The sequence below is a fragment of the Grampus griseus genome, assembly GCF_964374135.1.
Source record: "Grampus griseus genome assembly, chromosome: 14".
Classification (NCBI taxonomy): Eukaryota; Metazoa; Chordata; class Mammalia; order Artiodactyla; family Delphinidae; genus Grampus; species Grampus griseus.
Genome location: NC_139008.1, coordinates 30,405,002 through 30,422,735, shown reverse-complemented (window position 1 = coordinate 30,422,735; position 17,734 = coordinate 30,405,002). Strand labels below are relative to the sequence as shown.

The 17,734-nt window shown below is 47.3% G+C and overlaps 1 protein-coding gene across 1 annotated transcript in view; it reads right to left on the bottom strand.

The window, feature by feature from the left end:
* Positions 1-705: 705 nt before the first annotated feature.
* Positions 706-17,734, bottom strand: part of TVP23A (trans-golgi network vesicle protein 23 homolog A) — a gene marked incomplete at both ends in the record, with an annotated part of 37,778 nt that continues 20,749 nt past the window's right edge. Inside the window, 5 exons of the mRNA XM_082670681.1 lie at positions 706-765; positions 1,819-1,947; positions 3,149-3,277; positions 3,510-3,599; positions 4,702-4,846. Of these exons, the coding sequence (XP_082526807.1) occupies positions 706-765; positions 1,819-1,947; positions 3,149-3,277; positions 3,510-3,599; positions 4,702-4,846 (553 nt within the window). The remainder of the gene's footprint in view (positions 766-1,818; positions 1,948-3,148; positions 3,278-3,509; positions 3,600-4,701; positions 4,847-17,734) is intronic.

Here is a 17,734-nt window from a genome sequence, read left to right as displayed (position 1 = left end):
CCACTACAGAACCTCTCACTTGAGCCTTCGCTGCCTCGGAAAATAAGCCTGAAAAAGAACCAAAGGGACAAAGGGGTGAATGTGTGGCTTCACTGCAGATATACAGTCACAGGTGCAGACAGCGTAGTGCAAACGCTGTTCCTCAGGTGGAGAAAAAATTAAAGCAGTGATAGATCCTCCTGCTGGGGCTTGTCCTGAGGTCAGTGCACACCACATGGCTGGGCACAGTGAAAACACCCTCGAATCACCCACATGAGAACAGATTTGGGGGTCAGTGTCGACACCCTGTATAGGAATGTGTGTTCACTATATCCAGCAATTTCCAGTGTCAGACGACTTACAGGGTTTTCTAACATTACATAAAAAGAGAGATGCAAACTCCAAGAAGATCCTCATTGCCATGAGACGCTCACTCTGGAAGACACACAGGAACTGAGAGCAGCTGAGGGAAGAGTAAATTCCCAGTTCCCATCTTATTCCAGGCATGGAAGTGGAAGGTGGGCAAATGCCTTGCCCTCCCCTTCTCTCGTCGCCCACCCCGCTTGCCTACATAGAGTCAAATCCACCTGTTCAAGGTGAGGAAGGTGGGACCCCTCTAAAGGGCCCACCCAGACCACAGGCCCAGCTGAACCCAGGGGAGCTGCGCTTCCACGGGAGCCCCCGGCCCTGCACCGTCCAGGCCGCCACCTCGATCCCACCTCTTACCTAATACTTGTGAATCTCCAGCCCCTCAAGGCCAGGCTTCTGGAAGTCTCTTGGACAGGCCTGCAAGGGGAAGAGGCTGCCCTGGCTTTCTGTCTCACATGTGTGTGGCCTGATCCCGCTGATTCAAGGCCAGAGCAAACCCACAGTGAACTGAAAGCCTGTAGGGCTGGTTGCTCAAGGTCTTGGTGTGAAGCTGCACTGTTCACATTTAAGATGGTTCAGACCATTTCAGGAAGAGCCTGGTCAAATTTAGAAGATCTATTTCTCTCCTAGAACTAAGGCTAGGTTTTAAAAAAAAATATGGTTCTTAATTCTGTCGTTTAAAGAAATCACTCAAAACCGACAATGGCAGTCACAAAAAGACAAGCGCTGTATGATTCCACTTAGGTGAGGTCCCTAGAGTCGTCAGATGCATGGGGCCTGTAGGTGGTTACCTGGAGCTTGTTGGTGGGGGGAAGGGTGGGGAATGGGGAGTTAAACATTCAGTGGGTACAGAGTTTTGGTTTGTGAAGATCAGCGTTGTGGTGACATGATGATGTGGATATACTGAACTGTACACTTTTTTTTAAAGAACTCTGCCTTTTTTTTTCTTTTTTTTTGGCTGCGTTGGGTCTTCGTTGCTGCGCACAGGTTTTCTCTAGTTGCGGCGAGTGGGGGCTACTCTTCATTGCAGGGCGTAGGCTTCTCATTGCGGTGGCTTCTCATGTTGCAAAACACAAGCTCTAGGCATGCGGGCTTCAGTAGTTGTGGCTCGCGGGCTCAGTAGTTGTGGCTCACGGGCTCTAGAGCGCAGGCTCAGTAGTTGTGGCGCACGGGCTTAGTTGCTCCGTGGCATGTGGGATCTTCCTGGACCAGGGCTCGAACCCGTGTCCCCTGCATTGGCAGGCGGATTCTTAACCACTGCACCACCAGGGAAGCCCTGAACTGTACACTTAAAAATGGTTAAAAGGGTAAATTTTGTTGGGTATATTTTAACCACACACACAAAAATGCAACTAACCATGGAGGCCTGGCTGATATGGAAAACATCAAAACCTGCCATTGCCAACAGGCCTCCTTGACTTTTAAGTGTCTGGAGATCAGGGGTCCAGGAATCAGACTTCAATAACTCACCGTCTGGAGCACCGTCTGGGACAGAAAACTGGCTGTGACTTTGCTGATGTCACTCTCGCCTCCCATCTTACAAAGGACGTAGCCGTACAGGTTAGCGGCTTGGAGAGAAATCCCAGCTATCACAAGGGCCTGCGCTCAGACAAAGCAAATGTAATTCTCCTAAGAGCACGTATTGAAATACTCCTCCCAAAGCAAGTAGGAGTGGCTCCAGCCCACACCTGCTAGTAATAGCCAACCTCTATGGAGTGCTTACAAATACTCATGGACCGCTTTTAATCACCAGGAACCCGAGAGGTTGGGGCCGTTATTATCCCATTTTACAGGGAGAACATGGAAGCTCAGGGAAGCTAAAGTTGCCTGAGGTCGCAGAGCTGGAGCGAGGCTGAGCCGTGATCCAGACTCCAGAGCCCACACTTTTTTTTTTGCGGTACGCGGGCCTCTCACTGTTGTAGCCTCTCCCGTTGCGGAGCACAGGCTCCGGATGCGCAGGCTCCGCGGCATGTGGGATCTTCCCGGACCCGGGCACGAAACCATGTCCCCTGCATCGGCAGGCAGACTCTCAACCACTGCACCACCAGGGAAGCCCAGCCCACACTTTTTTAGCTGTTGCTCAGACTGTCCATAGATATTTTGTTTCCTCACTCAATGACTCAGATCATGGCAATGCAATATGATAACTCTGAAATAAAACTGCAGAACCCTGAGGCTAGCTTATTGCTACTGAGGAAGGGTTCCCTATCCAAGGTAGGACGTCATGCACTTTTTCTAAAAACTCCTCTCTCAGCAGCATTATTCAGAGCCAAAAGCTGGAAACAAATAACCATTGATTATCTCACTGATGGATAAATGGATAAACAAAATGTGGTCTAATACCGTGGAATAGTATTCATCCATAAAAAAGAAAGCAGCACTGACACCAGCTACAACAGAGATGAACCCTGAAAACAATATGAAGTGAAAGGGCTCAGTCACACAAGACTGCATGTTATATGATTCTTTTACAGAAAATGTCCAGAATAGCCAAATCTATAGAAACAGAGAAATCAGTGGGTGGCAGGGGCGGGGGGGACAGGTGTATGGGGAGGGTGATGGCTGAAGGGCTCAAGGTTTCCTTCCGGGGTGATGAAAATACCCTAAAACTGATTGTGGTGATGGTTGCACGACCCTGTGAATAGACTAGAAGCCCCTGAATTGTACACATTAATGGGTGCACGGCCTGGTATGTGAATTCTATCTCAAAGTTGTTTCGATTGATGGGTCGATCAATAGCAAAAACACGCTCCTGCAACCACCGGTTCTATACAGATGTTTCAAGCAAATGTTGCCTTACCAGCCACTTGAGCTTCAAGGAAAATAAGGAGCTAAAAAAGAACACGATCCAAATCATGGGGCAGATGATGAGGCCGAGCCAGAAGACCCGAGCTTCCGCCTCTGTGGCAGCCACGGTATTTGGAGAGACCTGTGGCGGGAAAGTGATTCAGTTTCAATACTAGCGAAAATGGTTGCAAAGGAGTATGCTATGATTTTTGTTCACGTCACACGTGCTTCTGCCACATGTGACTTTGAACGGAGCGCCAGCATCAGTGGGCTTTGTGTATGGCGGGGATCAGATCCCACAAAGCTCAAAAGGAACCCATGGGAACTTTCCACGGCCATTTTCCCTTTCTAGCTTGACACGTATTGGAGAATACCTTTCTGGCTTCAAAAATCCAGTGGCTTTTCCCATCTTCGTCGATCTGGTTCCACCAGCGAAGGCCCACCAGGAGTCGTCCGGTTACATTCTGAGGAAAATGGACAGAATGTCTCCAAGCAGGCCACGGGTCATTCATTGATGAATAAAAGTCACCATTTCATGCCAAACTTGCACCGTGAGAAGGAGGAGAGGGGAACTGAACTGTGGGGCTTTCTCAAAATCAGTTTTGAGGCCTCTAATTCTTAACTAAGCTTACCTTAAAAAGCAACCTAAATGTCCATCGACAGAAGAATGGACAAAGAAGATGTGGTACATATATAAAATGGAATATTACCCAGCCATAAAAAAGAATGAAATAACGCCATTTGCAGCAACATGGATGGACCTAGAGATTGTCACACTGAGTGAAGTAAGTCAGAAAGAGAAGGACAAATATCATATGATATTGCTTATATGTGGAATCTAAAAATGTGGTACAAATGAACTTATTAATGAAACAGAAATAGTCACAGATGTAGAAAAGAATCTTATGGTTACCAGTGGGGAAGGGGAGGGAGGGATAAATTGGGAGATTGGGGGTGACATATACACACTACTATATCTAAAATAGATAATTAATAAGGACCTACTGTATAGCACATGAACTCTACTCAATATTCTGTAATGACCTATATGGGAAAAGAATCTAAAAAAGAATGGATATATGTATATGTATAACTGTATAACTGACTCACTTTGCTGTACAGCAGAAAAGTAACACAACATTGTAAATCAACTATACTCCAATAAAAATTTTAAAAACAAAGTTTCACTCATGAAAAAAAGGACTCCCCAGACACACACACACACACACACATATATATATTCATATTTTATGGAATTTTAAAATATATTATTTATAATATTATGTCATATGTAAAATTTACAAAAAATCCAAAGCCCTATGGAGTTGTCACCCTCATATACTACATGTTTGCAAGCATGACAGAAGCCATTTATTCGACTAAGCAATGTATTTTTTTCTCTAACTTTAAGTGACAGTATTCAGCTTAGTATTCTTAAGTACACATCAGCAGTTTAAACCAAAGTGCCTCTGAGCCCAAATCAGCCACATGCATCAGAACTGTGAGCATCTGGAAACGCAGCCACGTGTTTCAGGAGCGAGGCTGTCACAGGTGAGGGGGCCTTACCTTCACAGACCAGAAGTCGAAGGACAGGAGGAGAAGCACGGTGACAAAACAGCCCACGAAGCTTCTGCTGAACCAGTCACAGCCCACATAGGTGATGGTGGCACTCACTCGGAAAAACAGGTGGAAAAACGTGGCCACCGGGTGCCTAGGGAAGAACCCAGAGCCCCCTCACTCCAGGGCCCAAAGGACAGTGGCTGAACTCACTCTGTGGTTTCCGTGTCCCACGTGTTCCACATACATTTAAACCCAAACTCTTTCAGGCTGCAGCGCTAACCTAGAAGGCTCGAAACAATCCTCATCACACCAGCATTTTTTCCCCACCCTCTTAAAGAATCCAGTACTTTCCCCTAATTTGACTCCAAATATCACCTGCCCTGTTTGCAAACGGGTCACCTTTGAAGTAAGCTGTGTCGGTGACAGTGATCACCACCTTCCTGCCTAGCAGCGACAGTGACCAATTCCCCAAAGGGAAATGCTGGGTTATTCCGCCAGTGACTGAACAGCGCGGCCATGTGCAGCCCACGGGTGCAGAAGCCTCACATCAGTGGGGGCCTCGTGTTCCTGATGGAGGGAAGCGAGCACGACATGCACAAGTCGGCGCCAACCCCCGGCCACTTGTGATGAGCTGCATTTCAACGCTGGAGCCAGAAAGCAGCTGTGCGCAAGGAGGAGGGGGTGGGGGAGGGATGGGCTGGGAGTTGGGGATTAGCAGATGCAAATTATTATATATAGGATGGATCAACAAGTCCTACTGTATAGCACAGGGAACAATATTCAATACCCTGTGATAAACAATAATGGAAAACAATATGAAAAAGAATGTATATAGGGACTTCCCTGGTGGTCCAGTGGTTAAGAATCTGCCTTCCAACGCAGAGGACACTGGTTCCATCCCTGGTTGGGGAACTAAGATCCCACATGCCACGGGGCAACTAAGCCCGTGTGCCTAACTACTGAGCCCTTGCGCCTCAACTAGAGAGAAGCCTGCGCACCACAACGAAGAGCCCGAGCACCGCAACTAAGACCCGATGCAGCCAAAAAATAAAAATAAAATAATACGAATTTTTAAAAATAATGTTTATATATGTATAACTGAGTCACTCTGCTGTACAGCAGTAATTAACAACATTGTAAATCAACTATAATAAAATTTTTTTAAAAAAACTTCTATACAATTAAAAAGAAACTATCTTTAAAAAAATAAAAAGCAACCCTGCGAGCCCCATGACGGGTGGCAATACATTGCTGGGCGGGGAGGGCAGGCGACTCTACTCAGCAAACCTCACCTAGTAGTGCCAGATCCGATATCTTGACGGGAAGCCAGAAACACAGACTTTTCATGGGAAATCGGATTTTTACACAAAGGTCACTAATTATGTTAACAAAGTGCCACAGGCTGTGCTGCACACTGGCCTGTGAGCCTCCGGCTTGCCACATCAGGGGGAGCAAAGGTAGCCAGCAGGCCTGTGGGGGACAAGCCTGCTTGACCTTCCGAGAAGGAAGGTGGTCAGGGTAAGCACCCAGGAGGCTCCTATAGAACCGTGGGTTTCTGACGCCCAAGGGAGCGTCAGCTAAGATTCAGAGGCAGGATGTGTAATGACATCTGCATTTACTCCTCATGTTCTAAAGGAAGAAGGGGCTGTGCGGAACCCCAGCTGTCCTCCAGAACGTTCTCACCTGTGCCTTTCAGATGCTGAGCTCTCCTGGCGACCGTACCTGGCATTTAAGAATTAGACATGATCACGTAGCACTTCCAAACCTGGAATGTTCCAGAAGTTAAGACTCTTGGGAGTCTCTTATACCCTTTTCACCTTAAACCTTATTGAGGATCTTTCAACTAATTGTCTAAGTACAATTTTGCCCCCTTCACTCCAAGATAAATGAGTCCTTTTCCAATAACTGAACATCCTTCGAGGGCAGAGACCATGTTTTCAATAATTTTATATCCCCCAGAGCACCTGGCATTAAGATTCTCAGCAAATATTTGTTGTGTTGAACCTTATAATCCAGTCCCTTCAGGCTCACTGGGGACATCTGTCCTTTTTGGCACCAGAGACAGATTTCATGGAAGACAATGTTTCCGTGGACGAGGCGGGGGTGGGGTGTGCTGGGTGGGAGAATGGTTTGGGCGGTAATGTGAGCGATGGGGCGCGAGCGGCAGATGAAGCTTCGCTCGCTCACCTGTGGCTGTGCGGCCTGGTTCCTAACAGGCCACGGACTGGTACCGGTCTGTGGCCTGGGGGTTGGGGATCTCTGTTGTAGAACAATACAGACTTAAAAGGTTTACAAGAGACCCAAGTGTGCACTGATCCAGGGTGAAACCTGGAAGTTATGCATTCAAATAAATCCCCTGCCCACCCACTGGTTTTCTATTTTTGACTGTGGTTTCCTGAAATAAAATGCAGGAAAAATTCCACCTGTTGGAAGGTTCTGTTTATTTAGTTGGGTCCTGGTTGACTGTTTCCGTAACTTGAATGGAAGGTCTTATTATTGTTGTTCTTGCTGTTGTTATAATTATCCAAAGCAAGTAGAAAAGGATGCCCGTTGTACTTCCATTGTTTTGATCCTGTTTTACGCGGGTTGTTCTCTGGGCAACCCTCCAAACCCTCACTCTGTCCACCTCTGCAGTTTGCCCAGCCTGTGCCCCACCGCTAACATGGATGTGGTCTCAGATCAGCTTTCTAGTTTGGAGAGTTTTGAAGGCCATGGCTTGAGCCTGCCCACCCTTCCCTGACGTGGGGTCCTCCGTCCCCCCCAGCCTTTTCTCCTGCCACCTCCGCAGCCACGGAGCACACACGCGCCGACAGTCACCTCCACCTCTCAATGCCACCAGCTTCCAACTTCCCCCTCCCAGGCATCCACCTGGTCACCCCCTTGAGAGGCAAACAGTACAGAGGTGCCTGACTGCCAGGGTCCAAATCCCGGCTCCAACCTCTGAGTAGCTCCTCGGCTGTCCCTAAGCTACGGAACCTCTCACCGCCTCAGTCTCCACTTCTGTAAAATGGGAATGCCCACAGGAGCCACTGCCGAGGGTATTCAATTAAAAAGATCAAGTGAAGGTAGCAGGTATGTAATGCCTGAAACACACACCATGCTCAGTCATTGTGAACAGCTGACAGTCTCACTGTCACTCAAAACCGTTCCAAGGAGCCAAACTGTAAAATTCCCCCTCTGACCACAACCTTCTCTCTCTCACTCCCCAAGGGCTGACTTTTCAACTGTGCAGGGATCCCCCAAGACTCCTGATCTCCCCATATTCCCCCAGCCACTCCACTTTCACCAACGAAACTTCCTTATCCTCAACGTGAGTATTTTCTGGTCAGTATCCATCTCGCTCCCTCCACCCGCCAGGCAGAAGCCTGTTATCTCAAGAGGAGGAGGAGAGAATGACTGATGGAGAAAGGAGAAATGAGATCACCTAAGTCAAGGTGGGGAGGGTCTAGCTGGGCTTCTGTTTAAATTTAAATCCACTTTCACAGTTCTGGGCCCAGGACATGCCTTGTCCCCCACCTTGGAGGGAAACCCGGTAGGTTCTCATGGAATGTGCTTGAAAGTTACCCGAGAAGGCCTTAAAATGCACGCAACACTGCCCTGGACCCGGGACATGCAGATTCAGATCTGGAGTGGGGCCTGGACATGAACTTTGCAAAGGAAAAGCACTGTTCTACCCTGGATTCACAAACTCCAGCCCAAGGGCCAAATCTGGCCCACTTCCTATTTCTGTAACTAAAGTTTTATTAGAACGCAGCCACGCTCACTCAATCGCTGGCAAAGCCGAAAATATTTACCCAGAACTTGTGCCAATCCCTGCTCTGGATGGGCAAGAAGAACTTGGTGATAAAATTAGGCTCCATTCAAAACAAACCAAAATGAAGCAAACTGTCACTCACGGCCTCTTCTCTCCACCCGCACCCCCAAAAAATCCCCTTTCCAAAGCTGCAGGGTGGGAGCTGCCCGACTGGCAGAAACAATGGATTGTGCTAGAGGTCAGAGCAGTGTTATCTCTGGGGATGGTAGAGGGCCAGCAACTGGGAAGGCGCACAAGGGGGCCGCCAATGCTGGAGGTGCTCCGCATCTTGACCTGTGTGGGCATGTGTATAAAAATTCATCCAGGGCTTCCCTGGTGGCGCAGTGGTTGAGAGTCTGCCTGCCGATGCAGGGGACATGGGTTCGTGCCCTGGTCCGGGAAGATCCCACATGCCGCGGAGTGGCTAGGCCCGTGAGCCATGGCCGCTGAGCCTGCGCGTCCAGAGCCTGTGCTCCGCAACGGGAGAGGCCACAACAGTGAGAGGCTCGCATACCGCAAAAAAAAAAAAAAAAAAAAAAAAAAATTCATCCAACTGTGGATTTAGGATTAGTGCCCTTTCCTGTATGTATGCTACACCTCAATAAAAATTCTGATCGAAGCCATTGACCAAAGAAGAATCTCTGCAAGTCACCCTAAAATTTCTACACGAGCTACAGCCCAGCAACTGCACTCCTATTTACCCAAAGGAGTTGAAAACTTACATCCGCACAAAAACCAGCACACAGATGTTTCTAGCACCTTTAGTCATAGTTGCCCCAGATTGGAACCAACTAAGATGTCCTTCAATAAGTGAATGGATACATCATAGTACATCCACACAATGGAACGTTATTCAGCGCGAAAAAGTAATGAGCTCCCAAGCCATGAAAAGACATGGAGGAACCTTCATGCATATGACACCGTAAAAGAAGCCAGGCTGAAAAGACTACATACTGTATGATTCTAACTCTATGACATTTTGGAAAAGACTTAGCTATAGAGATAGTAAAAAGGTCAGTGGTTGCCAGGGGTTAGGGGAGAGGGAGGATGAATAATTGGAGCCCAGGGGATGTTTAGGGCAGTGAAACTAGTCTGTATGATACTGTATTATACATTTGTCAAAGCCTGTGGAAGGTACAATACCAAGAGTGAACCCTGATGGAAACTATGGACTTTAGTTAATAATAATGTACTGGCTCATCATAACAAATGGATGACACGAATGCAAGATGTTAATAATAGGGGGAACTTTGTGGTGGGGAGGGGCTTATGGGAATTCTCTGTACTTTTTGCTCCGTTTTTCTGTAAACCTAAAACCGCTCTAAAAAATGGACACAGTTTGGGGGCAGTGCCCTGTCTAGACAGAGTAAAGTCGGTGGTGGGCGTGGGGAGGACTGCATCCCACAGGCACCATACGCATCCCCCTTCCCACAAACTTCTAAAGCACGTTTGATTTGGGGCCGGGTGGGGGAAGGTTGATTTAATCCTCAATTCAGCAGTGATCTAATAGTCTCTTTAAAAGTTGCCCTTTATTGGTTTCAAATACTTTGAAGACTGACTTCCTCATCAGACGTCCTATTTTAAATTCTCTTTCAGACACTCTGCAAAGCCTTACACTTTTCACTGTAGCAAAGGTCTGAGGAAAGATGGTATCTTTTCTCCTTGCTTCACTTTGCTAAGAAAATAGCATCTGAGATGATGTCTAGAATTTGTTTCAAGATAATCCGGGGGTGGGGAGTGGATGGGGGTGAAGACGAAACAGGCTGGTCACGTGCTGATCATGACTGAGCAGGGCAAAGGGAATACCAGGGTCATTGTTCTCTGTACTTTTATGTAAATTTGAATTAAAAAATAGAACAACAAAGAAATGATCAGAGGCAGCCTCAACTTTGCATTGAGGCAAGACACGTTTCAGAAAAAAAACGAGCCCATTGATATTCTGGGGGCCATCTGTGGTCCAAATAAAAATAAATTCAGACCTAAAAATCCCCAGTTGAGTAACTGGCCATTACAGTTGAATGTGTGAGAAAATTCCAGAAAGCAGGTCCTTTCGTCTGGGCTTACCAGTCCCTATGCAAAAAAAAAGGGCCACCACTCTCTGTGGAGTAAAAATGCCCACTCTGGCCCCTACCTGGACAGTGGGTACAGTGGAAGCCAGAGAACCCGGATCCACATTCATGCTCCATCCTTGCTGCATACATAGTCCTGGACAGGGCACTAAACCACTCAGAGCCTCAGTTTACTCATCTATAAAATGGGAGAGTTACATTTAACCTCAGACGTCCAAGGCCTCTGGGATGAAAACTACCTACGATGCCAGACCAGAGGGGGCCTCAGGTCGCTGTGGTTCATGTCACTCTATTTATTGTTTGATTCATTCACGGCCGAGATCTTTGAGAACAGGAGAAAGTGAGAAAAAGCCTCGGCAGTGACGATCTTTTTGGATGTCTTCCGTTAGATGTTTTTCCCTGTTGTTGAAAAGAAGTACGATGCTGTTATTTATTTCTGCAGCCCCGACACCCACTTAGAGTCAGGTGGCTCTTCTGCTAACAGCAGCGTAACACCAGGAAGACGTGGGAGGAAGGGGACTCCGAGGTGTGATGGGGAGACGGCTAAGACCACATCTGCCCAGCCCTCGGCCCATCCACCTGCTCCCCACGCGCCCTGGAGCCTGTTAGAAATGCAGGATCAGCAGCCCCACCCCAGGCCCCCTGAGCCCCAATCTTCATGTTAACAAGACCCCAGGTGATCTGTATGCTCACTGCCATCCAGGGGCCCTCCCTTGTTCCATTTTCAAGATAAACTCAGTTCGGGGAACAAAGCAGGAAGGAAGGAAACCACACCCAAAAAAGCAGAGGACCCTATGAGCTCTTCAGAAACCGTGTGGGCCTGGCTAACCCAGGGCGTGCGCCATGGGGGCTGGACTGTTCTTCTCTAGAATGCTCCAGATGCAACAACAGCTCCGTCATCCTTCAGACTCCAACTTCTTGCTTCAAATGACAGCACATCCTCCTCCTCCCCCGACATCTGGGCCCGGGACGGGCAGGTTTAAGGCTGTTGGGATGTCTGAGCAGATGCTGATTGCTAAGTCCTCATAGCTTTGATTCAAAGGTCGGCACAATAGAGGTTTGAGTGTGGAAGCAAATAAAAGAACAGACTTCCCTCTGGTCACTAAGTCTTCCCTCTAGTTTCTGTTCTTTCTTTCTTTTTAGAGAGACACCCCAACTTTATTGGCTGGGTATGCGTGGCAGCAAAACGCCGGCAAAATGTCAGCGGGCCCCTGGCCGCTCGGCCCTGGATGGGCCCTGTGCAAGGACCCTCACCTCTCCCCTGGGGGCACCCAGGCCAATTCCCCTACCTCCACCCCAGCTACTGCTCACTGCCCCCTGCTGCTGCTGCTGGAACCACGGGCCAAATTCCTTAAAGATCCAGAGTTTTCAGAAGAAATGGGAAAACAAAAGAGCTGAAAACAAGCCTTCAAACAAAAACGTGTACATGCATGTCCACGGCAGCAACATTCACCATCACCGAAAGGTGGAAACCACCCAAATGTCCATCAGCGGACAAGCAGATGAGCAAAACTTGGCCTGTCCACGCAATGGGATGTCACTCAGCCATAAAAAGGAATGAAGCAGATACCTGCTACAATGTGGGCGAACCTTGAAAACCTTAGGCTCAGGGAGAGAAGCCAGACACGAAAGCACAGATACCGTATGATTCCACTTAACCTAAGCTACCGAGAAAAGGCAAATTCATAGAGACAGAAAGTAGAATAGAGGCTCCTGGGGGCTGGTGGGAGGAGGAAATGGGGAGTGATTGCTCCATGGACACAAGCTCTCAGTTTAGGGTGACGAAGCGGTTCTAGAGATGGATGGTGGTGACGGTGACACAACAGCGTGAACGGACTTATTGCCACTGAGTTGAAAATGGTTAAAATGGTAGATGTTTTTGCTAGGTATATTTAACCACAACTTAAAAAAAAAAACATGAAAAGAATTATTGGAGTACTGATGCATGCGACAACATGGAAGAACCTTGAAAACACACTAAGTGAAAGAAGCCAGACAGAAAAGGCCCCATATTGTAGGATTCCATTCTTGAAATGTCCAGAATAGGCCAGTTCATAGAGACAGAAAGCAGATTACTGGTTGCCGGGGGCTTGGGGGAACAGGGAGTGTCTGCTCAATAGCTATGGGGTTTCCTTCTGGGGTGATAAAAATACTCTGGAATGGAATAGTGATGATGGCTGCTTAACATTGTGAACGTCCTAAATGCCATTGAATCGTTCACTTTAAAATGGTTAAGGGACGTCCCAGCGGTCTGGTGTTTAGGATTCAGCACTTTCACTGCCAAGGGCCCAGGTTTGATCCCTGGTTAGGGAACTAGGATCTCACAAGCCACGTGACGCAGCCAAAAAAATGAATACATAAAATAAAATGGTTAAAAACGTCCCTTTGACGCTATGTGTATTTTACAATTTAAAAGAGAAAAGAAATGGCGGGAGAAAAGACGCGGACTTCACTGGCTCTCCTTTAGAGAGAGGGGTTGGGCGGTGAGTAAAAGGTCCTGGGTACAAGTTCAGAGACAAATTAGCAGATTCAAATCCCAGCTCCACCACTGAGGACCTGTGTTACCTTGAGCAAGTGACTTAACCTCGCTGTGCGTCAGTTTCCTCATCTATAAAATGGGATAATAAGAGTCAGGGATGCTGAGTTGCACAACACCAGGGGGCATCATTCAATCATAGTCCGTGTGAATCGTGTTCCCTGGAGTAGTGCAGTGCACACATTGGGAAGTACCGAGTGCACGGAGCTGCCGGGACGATTACATGAGAATCATGATGTACATAAAGGGCTGGGGATACTGCCTGGTGGGCAGTGAGAGTTCAGTACCAACTATGAACAGAAATAATTGTGCGTTTGCCCTGGGGGCTAATCATTCCGCCACCTTCCTGTTATATAATGCAGTGCTTCTCCACATACAAACCACCCGGCTCTCTTTTTAAATGCAGACGCTGATTCAGGAGGTCTGGGATGGGGCCTGAGATGCATTTTAATGAGCACCCAGGTGATGCTGATGTTGCAGGTCCATGGACCACCCTCGGAGTAGCAGGGAACAGGGGAAAGCAGTCACTGCGGTACCCATTTCCCAGGGCTGTTTTAACAATGCACAGCAAACTGGGCAACTTCAAACACCAAAATCACGTTGTCTTAGAACCTGCCTTTTTCGCTGTGCTCAAAACAACAAAGCAAAACAAAACAAACACCAAAATCTCTGTCTGCAGGATTGGTTCCTTCTGGGGGATACTCTATCCCAGGACTCTCTCCTACCTTCTGATGACAACTGGCACCCTTGGCCTTCCCTGGCTTGTAGCTGCCTCGCTCCAACCTCTGCCTGTGTTGTCTCATGGCCTTCTCCAAGTGTTTGTCTTCACATGGCCATCTTTTTATAATGACACCAGTCATCTAGGACTAGGGGCCCACGCTACTCCAGGATGACCTCATCTTAACTAATTACATCTGCAAAACCCCTATTTCCAAATGAAGTCACGTTTTGAGGTACTGCAGGTTAGGACGTCCATATATCTCTTTCGGGGAGGATACAAGTCAACCCATAACACCCGCCTGGGGACAAATGAGCCCAAAAAAAATAAGCGAGGTTGGAAAGGGACAGAGAGCCATTTTGCAGATGAGTCGGGAGCTCAGGGAGGTGAAGTGAACTGCCCCAGGGTCAGAGCAAAGAAGCAATTGCCCAGGTGATGCGCTGCTGGAATCAGGTGCGTGCTCTGCTCTCCAGCTGCAGGCCCTGGAGAGAACTGCCTGCCCATGGAAGGACCATCTTTTCTGATTTGCACGGAGGTGGTGCATTATGGGCTAGCAGCTGCTCTGAGTGGCAGAATCAGCCACGCTCAATCTCAGCCCAGAGTTTCATAGCTGCCCCTCCTGTTGGCTGCCCCGATGAACTGCAGGTCAACTGAAAGGGACCCGTGCTTGGTGACAACAGTGAATCCCCAAAATACGTCCACTAAGAGATGCTATCAGCCCTGCTTGATGCACTTCCTAGCCACAGAGCCAGAGAGCTGGCACAGGAGAGGAAACCAGACTGTGGCTTCTAAACTCCATTCTCCAAAGGAGCCAGGGCTGCTTGGAGAAGTGGCGATTCCAGGCCATCCCAGCTTGATGAGGCTGGGACATCGGAACATCCCAGGTTGCAAGGAAGCTGTCAAAGACCATGAGAGACAGGTCAAGAGACTCAGCGGCCAATGGGTAGAGCCTCCCACTGGCCAAAGATGGGACAACTTGAGCAGCAATAAGAATGTTGTAGCCCGTGAGTCATGTGGTGCTTAATCAGAACCCTCAGTGGTCCCTTATGGGGGATGCTGGCGAACAAACTCATCCCTTGAAAGCGGAAAAATGAAGAGCAAGCATCAAACGTTTATTATGTCTTTTCTCTGTAAAGTGTATCTTGCAATGACTAAATATTTGAAGAGGGGGAGTTTCTCGTTCTGGATTCCTTCGGCTTACGAATGGAGACAGAATGATAGCGTTAGAATGCCACCATGCTGAAGCCCCTAGTGCATTCAAGAGAAGCAGCTGAGGACAACCAGGCATTGGGAGCCCCTGATGGAAGAACTCACCCCCTGCCTTGAAGTCAGCTGTGCCCCCAAAATAGCACACCTGAATCTCACCAAGCTCAAGAAACATAGGGAACAAAGGCAAAGATTAAAGGACACATCGGGGTTGCGATCAGCAATTTTCCAGACTGTGAGAAGCTCTACAGAACAACAAATCAATTGCAAAGGGGGAAAAAAATGAGAGAGAGCAAGGAGAGGACTGGGAAATCTACAGATGAAAAGGGACCTAAGAAATCCAGCCACCAATTGCAAAATGTGGAAGATATTCAATTGTGGTTCCAACAAATAATAAAGTTATGAGACAATCAAGGGAATTTGGACCCTGGGTATTTCTTGATGGAAATATCATGGGAATTGTTCACCATTGTTAAAGTGAGAAAATGCTATTGTGGTTTTGCTTTTAAAACCCAATTATTATCTTTTAGAGATATCACAATATTTATGTTTGAAGTGATGTAATGTCTGGGGTTTGTTTCAAAATAATCGGGGGAGGGGGAGAGGCAGGGTATAAATGAAAGAAGATTGTTCAGGAGTTGATCATTTCTGCAGCTGTGTGATGGCCACATGGGGCTCATTTATATTATTCTATTTGGTATACGTTTGGAACTCTTTAATAATTTTTTTTTAAGGAAGCAGACTACTGCCTTTTGAATTCCAGTTCTGTCATTTACTGTGTGACCTTAGACCAGTGACTCAACCTTTCTTGTTCAGTTTCCTCACCTGTAAAATGGGGATAATCACACCTACTTAACATCAGGGCCTGGAGTACAGTGTCTACATCTGTAGACACACATGCATTTGTTCCTTTTTTGGGCTGGGATCTGTAAGTAGCCAGCCTCTGAATTGGCCCCCATGATCCCAACCCCCTGGCATTTATACCCTTGTACAGTCCCCTCCAACAATGAATCACTGGGGCTGGTCTGCATGACTGATAGTACACATTAGAAGTAATTGTTTATCATACCTGATATTAGGTCATAAAAGACACTGTGGCTTCTGTCTTGGTCACTCTCTTTTGCTCTCTCCCTTGCTTTCCCTGGGGGAAACCAGCTGCCACGTTGGGAGCAGCCCTATGGAGAGGTCCACATGTCTAAGAAACTGAGGCCTCCAGCCAACAGCCACATGAGGGAGCCCTCTTGGAAGCAGCTCCTCCTGCCCCAGTCAAGCCTTAATATGACAGCGGCCTCATGAGACCCTGAGACAGAACTACCCAGCTAAGCTGCCCCAGTTTCCTGAGCTTCAGGCACAGTGTGAGATCATAAATGTTTGTTGTCTGAAGCTGCTAAGTTTGGGGTAACTTGTTATACAGCAGTAGCTAACACATACAGGCTCTAATGTTGAAGAGTTTAAACTCTGTATAATCCACATTATGTTTTGTCCGGTGGTTTCAAAGGGCAGAAAGGGCAACGAGAGTCAGCTTCCTCCAAGAATCCGGGTGATAAAATGAAGAGTTGCAGTCTTACTTGAAGACAGCTGGTGGTGGGGGGAGATCACGAGGGCAGCTGCAGTTACGCTCACCTCTTTTAAACAGGAGACTCAGAGTTATTAACCGAGGGCGAGAAAAAAGCAGAGAGGCCAAGGACTGATTTTTCCAGAAGGTCAGAGCAGAAGTCAGCCACCAGGAAGGCACTTAGAGCAGGTGGTACCTCAGGGAGGTTGAAGGAGGTAAGAAACCTGTATTCCTGTTTGTCGTCACCCTCACTCTGAGTGAGATGCTTTTTTTTTTTTTTTGCACTGGAAGCAGAGAGTAGAATTCACCTATTTAATGTGCTTTAGCTACTAGATTCTGCTCAACAGTGGGCAGGATCTGAAGTCATCAAATACCCTTAAGTGAGGTTGGGTCTGTAATCTGGCTCTTGGGAGCATCGGTTTCCTCATCTGCAAAATAGAATCCTGTCTTTCCCTGCATTTTTATTTTTGACCATTTTAAATTTTAAAATATTTATTTATTTTCCTTATTTTTTTGGCTGCGTCAGTTCTTAGTTGCAGCACATGAGATCTTCGTTGAGGTGCCGGGCACCAGGGCACGTGGGCTCTGTAGTTGTGGCGCGTGGGCTCCAGAGCACGTGGGCTCTGTAGTTTGCAGCACACAGGCTCTCTTGTTGAGGTGTGTGAGCTCAACAGTTGTGGCATAGGGGCTTAGTTGCCCAGCGGCACGTGGGATCTTGGTTCCCTGACCAGGGATCAAACCCACGTCCCCTGAATTGGAAGGCGGATTCTTTACCACTGGACCACCAGGGAAGTCCCTTTTTTGACCATTTTAATGTGTCTGGAATCAGGATGCATCCACTAAAGGATGCAAATATTAATATGGTGTTTATTCCCCACCCCCAAGAGCTATAACTGAACCAGTGTACCTTCAAATGATAGCATCTTATGCAAACTATTATACATAGAATAAACAATAAGTTCCTACTGTATAGCACAGGGAACTATATTCAATATTATCCTGTGATAAACTATAATGGAAAAGAATATGAAAAAGAATGTGTATATATATACACACACACGTATAATGGAATCACTTTGCTATACAGCAGAAATTAACACAACGTTGTAACTCAACTATATGTCAATAAAATAATTTTTTTTAAATGATAGCATCTTAGAAA